The sequence below is a fragment of the Zea mays genome, chromosome 4 (assembly GCF_902167145.1).
Source record: "Zea mays cultivar B73 chromosome 4, Zm-B73-REFERENCE-NAM-5.0, whole genome shotgun sequence".
Classification (NCBI taxonomy): domain Eukaryota; kingdom Viridiplantae; phylum Streptophyta; class Magnoliopsida; order Poales; family Poaceae; genus Zea; species Zea mays.
This window is the reverse complement of record NC_050099.1, coordinates 55035415-55041518: the sequence shown is the minus strand read 5'-3', so window position 1 is coordinate 55041518 and position 6104 is coordinate 55035415. Positions and strand designations below refer to the sequence as shown.

The 6104-nt window shown below is 44.4% G+C and overlaps 1 protein-coding gene across 1 annotated transcript; it reads right to left on the bottom strand.

Moving 5' to 3' along the window:
• Positions 1-2304: 2304 nt before the first annotated feature.
• On the bottom strand, positions 2305-5788 carry LOC100274097 (uncharacterized). Its single transcript, NM_001148476.1, has 9 exons — positions 5542-5788; positions 4498-4613; positions 4361-4420; positions 3810-3992; positions 3616-3720; positions 3439-3535; positions 3251-3358; positions 3016-3151; positions 2305-2794 (listed from the first exon to the last, which is right to left on the bottom strand). The coding sequence occupies exons 1-9, from the start codon at positions 5603-5605 to the stop codon at positions 2686-2688; spliced, it is 978 nt and encodes a 325-aa protein (NP_001141948.1). The 5' UTR covers positions 5606-5788; the 3' UTR covers positions 2305-2685.
• Between the last annotated feature and the right edge of the window lie 316 nt (positions 5789-6104).

Below are 6104 nucleotides of genomic sequence, written 5' to 3'. Positions count from 1 at the left end.
ACAAAGACCGGGTCTCTTTCAACCCTTTCCCTCTCTCAAACGGTCACTTAGACCGAGTGAGCTTTCTCCTTAATCAAATGGGTCACTTAGACCCCGCAAGGACCACTACAAACTTAGTGTCTCTTGCTTTGATTACAAGTCACTTGAGAATAAGAATGAGGAAGAAGAAAGCACGATTGCAAAAGCCAAGCAACAAGAGCGACAAATATCACACAGATCACTCTCTCTCTCTCAAGTCGCTAATCACTAATGATCACTTGTCTCAATTGTGGAACTTGGAGAGATTGGAAGCTTTGATTGTATCTTGGAATGGATTGCTAGCTCTTGTATTAAATGCAAAGGATTGGAATACTTGGGTCAAGTGAATGGAGGTGGTTGGGGTTGTATTTATAGCCCTCAACCACTTCCTAGCTGTTGCCCCCTTTCTGCCGACCGCGGACGGTCCGCGTCCTTGGTCCGGACGGTCCGCCCCTCCATATCAACGACTGAAATCTCAACGGTCAGCAGTAACAACTATATCAATGGCTATACAACATTTAATGTGTCGTCAGATGTCAGATAAAGGCAATCGCCGACGGTCCGGTTGTGCACCCCGGACAGTCCGCGAGGACTCTATAATTCATTTTACTGAACCCGTCACCTTCGGGTTTTTCGGTTCTGCGTCGACCGGACGATCCTCGCCTGAGGCCGAACGGTCCGTGCTTGGTCTCGGACGGTGCTTGCTTTTCCATCAGACGGTCCGTAGTGTAGACTTGTGTTTTTGCATTGGTTCTGTCCGAGGCTCACTTTGGTGTCGCGGACGGTCCGCCGCAAGGGCCCGGACGGTCCGCGCTTAGTCTGTTTTTCCAAAAAGCTTCTCCTGTCCGGAATAATCTACGGTATTCCGGACAGTCGATTTAGAGTAGTTGTACATGAACTTATGCATATGTGAAATGATCAACTAGGCAAACTGGTTAGTCCACAAGGTTTGTGATGGTCGTCAAACACCAAAATCGATTATAGGAAATGTTGAGACTATTTCCCTCTCAATTAGTAAGTTAGACGTTGTTAATAAAATATTGACCAACTAAAATGCTTACCGCTTAACCTTAGACTACATTGTTAACCTTGCATACTTCCTCCCATTTGCTGAGCCCCACCGTAAGTGAGCTCACCCTTTGCTAATTTTTTTATCAGAAGCTGATGAGGAAGGCTTTGACGAAGATGTTGACGAGTTCTTAGTCTAGCGATGCTTCGGTCATCTTCCTGTGGGAGATTGCCCATAATATTTCCGCTGTACTTTGATAATATACTGTTTGAGAATCTTAAGTTTGGATGATGTAATAAAGTTACTATACTCTCTTTTACGCCTTTATTACATTGTCTTTCTATTTATTACACTTGTGACGTCAAGATATGTGTGGAAAATAGATCGTGACACACATATGCTATGCATTCGATTTTGCCCCTGAAACTGGGTGTGATAGGGACGACGTGGTTGGCCACCCCGTTGGGGGATGTGGCGATGGCCGGTGAAGATCACACGCCCCCGTGGAGCATCGACGGCGCAAGGAGGTTGCCTGCGGCGGGCAGCGATTGTCCTAGCGACAATCGGCTCCGGTGCGGTTGGAGAGCGGTGACGATGAACTCCTGCGACAATTGGTGGTGGAGGCAACGGTGCCGCCAACTCGATCTCCATGGGTACTGCTGCCAACGATTCCGCATCTCCCATCAGCATTGGCGGTGACGGGAGCGAGATGTGGAGGCCGCACTCAACCTCCCACAGCAGCAGAACTGCCGTCCAACCATGGATCACGCAAAAATGCACGTTGTGCACTTGGACACGGCTTGGAGCGGTTGCGGCCACCTGTGGTGGCACCGACGCTTGTCCAGCGGTGTACACCTCCAAACAGTGCATCATCGACAACACGAAGAACTTCACGCATATGACGAACCTAAAGAGAAATGGTAGGCTCCATACCTTTCTTGTCGTTCTAGCGGCAGAGGCCGAGGCCTCCAATCTTCTCCAACAGCAAGCGATCCCTTGTCTTCTCCCTCTGTTCTAGCGAGCACGTGCTGATAACGTGTTGTAGTGTAATGGAAACGAGATTGAGGGAATGAAAGTTACAGCCACTATTGTTTATTCCAAGCGTGATTACATATATATACAAAGGGACGGGTGCAAGCCAAGTGACATGTCATTTGGCGAGATAACTGTCACCATCACATGTTTATTTTCTAACGCAAATTATCATGTGCCTTTTCTTGGCACTTTGCTTTACACGAGAGGCACATTAAAACAAGATTACGATCTTTGCATGCACTGAGGGTATGGGAAATCTCATTGATTCGAAATGTATTGATACAAATGTGTGAGACATGCTGTCATACGCCAGAATTTACATCATGGTATTTGAGACTGCTGCATAAGCTTTCACAATTTGACTCCCAGATTTGAAGGACGAAATGGCTTAGACACGGTTATCCACTCTTGTGATATCGATATTTTTAGTCGCAGTATAGAAGTCGATCTAAATCATTAAGACCTCAACTAAAAGAACCATGGTGATCCTCTTACTATTGGAGGAACAGGAAGCTTTCCAGGTCCAGGAAATAAGTATAATGCAGCTGGGAGAGTGGCTCTGTACTTGCCAAATTTTCTTGGGCATCAGAGAGCATTGATGTCGCTAAATGGCGGTACCTTGCTCATGGTGCCATGAGCAGCTTCTTTACAAAGCCAATAACCTTTGGCACATCAACCGTCCATGCAACTGAAATCGGTTTATACCCTGACCAAGGGTTCTCTGAATTCCACCTGCACCATAGTAGGAACAAGCAGAAACAATTGTGAAATAGAAATTTGTTGAAACATAGTCCTGTGGGGTAACTTTTGCCTTGGTTTGCTTACTCCAAGAGTTATAAGTAATTTGGTGAGATTTATGTCATATTAATGTGTATGTAGTGTATGTAAGATTGTTGAAACTAACAAACATCAAATAGTCAATCTTTATGAGTTATTCAGAAAAAAAGGCATACTTTTTCAATCCCTGATCCATCAAAGTGTGGCCAGTGCAAATGCCCTGGGTCTCCACTCTCACCACACCCTTCTTGAATGTGAAGTACTCGGGATGAAGCACGGCAGTGAAGCTCACAGGATCATGAAGGAAAATTCCTAAACAGATTGCGGTTTTTGTCAAAAGTGTGTTACTTCTCATATTTGATGGTAATTGACAAAAGCATACACCAGTAGTATATTATTATTTTCAGATACCATGGAAGCCATCAGACTTGACATGCCAATCTCTGTAGAACTTGCACGTCTCAGATAAGAACGGTGCATGCTTCCCTTTTGAGTTTCTTAGCTCCAAGAGACCCTCATCTAAAACAAGGAATCTCACAAGGTTAATATAGTCAACTCCGGAACTTGAACTGTACACAATTGATTATCAATGAGCCAACCTGTCAAACAGACTTGTGTTGTTATGTTAATGCCAACCACAATGACATCTGCTCCTGAAGTAAAAACTATGTCAGCTGCTTCTGGGTCTCCAAGAATCTGCAGAGTAATGCACTCAAGGTTCACTACTTATGTCGAAGTATTAGCCTTCTCAGGTATAATGCAGTGTGCTAACATACATTTGCTTCAGCAGCAGGGTTGACATTTCCAGCCACGAAGAAAGCTCCACCCAGTACAACTATTTTATTCACCTTGCTTGCAAAGGAAGGGTCTCGTTTGATGGCCTAAGCAAGAACAGAGACACTTAGTCGTAACATATAGCGCAGCATAGACAGCACAACAAATAGGTTTAATCCTACGATCCTGAACATACCAATGCTACATTTGTCAGGGGTCCCAAAGCAAGCACAGAGACCTCTCCTGGAAACTCAGAGACCTTATTAACCATGAAATCAGCAGCACTTTCCTCAACCTTCTTAGCAGAGGGTGCAGGAAGAAACAGATTCCCAATGCCATCTGACCCATGAACAAAATCAGCAATACGGGGCTTTCCTCCCTAATGAACACAAAGTATCGATCATTCAGTTCATCCAGACAAATGCAGTGCTATGTGGATTCAAACTGTATTATCGATAAAATTACTGAGCAGGTAACATAGGATTATTACAAGTTAAATGTGATATTCTTGCTACATCTATTAACTAGCAATTATCAAAATGCAAAATGTAAGTAATGTTATAAAAGATACAATGCAAAACCCCACGTTGTACCATAAAAGAAAAGGCATCGTAAACGACACAAGATCATGTCAGAAATTTCAGTCATTGCAAATTGGTAGTATGAAATGCAAACTAAGGAAAAGAGTAGCACGTTTCTTGCAGTGTGCCATGAAAACGACACAAGATAATGTCATGAGCAAACAACCTTTAGGGGCTCGTGGCTGCCCTCTGCTACTGGAACCTCAGGATGTCCTGCTCTCTCACACTGCCCATGTAATGCTCGACGCTGTTAGCGAATCTAAGAAAATAAAGAAATAAAGCTCAAATATCTCAAATGCTTACCAGCAATAGTGCATTACATGTTGCGCCTTCTGTGTCGACGTTGCCGAATATGGTCGTGAGCCCAATGATTTCCAGAGTATGTGCTCTGAACGCCATTAGGATAGCCATGCTATCATCTAGAAATAGGATTGTGGAGACAAGAGACAGTAAAATTGCAGTCTACTCCTTACAACTTGAAATGCCTTCTAGGAAAAGGACTTATACAATTGAGAATTCAGATATCACAAATGGGTACCAAATGATACCGTTCCATTCTTTTTTATTTGTCGCGGTTTAGTTTAAAAATGAACTAGCGGGCGACAAATATTCGAGAACGGATGTAGTACTACAATACAAATCTTAACAGTCTTTTAATAAATTGTACAGTTATAGCCTTAAGGTTTTTGATGTTATATTTGACTTCTTCCGTTCCAAAATAGTAGTCGTTTTAGCTCTTAGTTTTTGTGTCTATATTCAAATGGATGATGATGAATCTAGACACATATACAAAACATATACATGAAGTGTTACATGAACCCACTAATTTGCTAAAACGAATTTTATTTTTGGACAGAGGGAGTAGCATTTGCAAATAATGTATACTTAGGCCTATCAGTCATTTGATTGAATGTTTCCTCGTAGCTGGACAATAAGTTCAGATTACTTGGAATTTTCAAAAACCTAATAAGAATAATTAGTGAGCCACGGTTGTAGCTTTACTACCCACTGTCGAGTTTGGTGGGTGGCGCCACGCCATCGTTTCCATCGACGGACGGATAGAGCCTGTTCACTGGGGTTTTAATCCACAGCTTCTGTTTTTTCTACCGTATTTTGTCTCTATAACCGAACGTTGAACAAGGAAACGAAATTGTGGTCTGTTTCTCTCGCTCTCCGTCTTTACTCTAATGTGGTTGGGAGTTGGAAATGAGTTATTATTACAAGGAAAAACAATCGAAGTTTACCTTCATTTTCGAGGTCGAATACACGAAAACTAGTTATATGGAGCTTTAAAGAAACGAAACAATGACAACGCGGAGGAGGAAATGAGAGGGACGGGAGACGAACCGATGCCGGGATCCGTATCGATGATGAGCTTGTCGCGGCGGGTCTGCTGGCCGTCCCGCTCCATCGCGAGTCCGGCCGGCGCCTCCACTGAAGAACACGCACTGGAGATTGGCAGGAAGGCCCCTCCAGTCTGAACCTGAATGGTGGAAAGCCGCCGAGGAAGGGGAAGAAGAGAGGAGATAGCAGGTGGGGCTGGGACGCAACCCCTCTATCTTCCTCCCTTCCTACTACTTTCTTGTCTCGCGACGGAGGACGAGATGAGTCGAGCTCCAGTAGCAACAGGAGATGTGGGTGATATCCGCCGGGACGTAATTATCGTGGGATTAGTTTATGTTAGAGTGGATTAGTAATCATCAATTGCTTAACATACCAGGGGCAGAGAGAGAAGAGGGGAGGAGTTTGGGTGAAACGCGTTAGCAGGCCGGCAGCCATGGTAGGTGGCGAGTGGACTTGTGGGCGTGGACGGAAGGTGGCGTGGCGTGGGACAGCCGTCAGATCCAGGTGACGGGGGACACGGCATAACACATGGACGACAGCCTCCGGTTCATCGTCCATTACCCTAT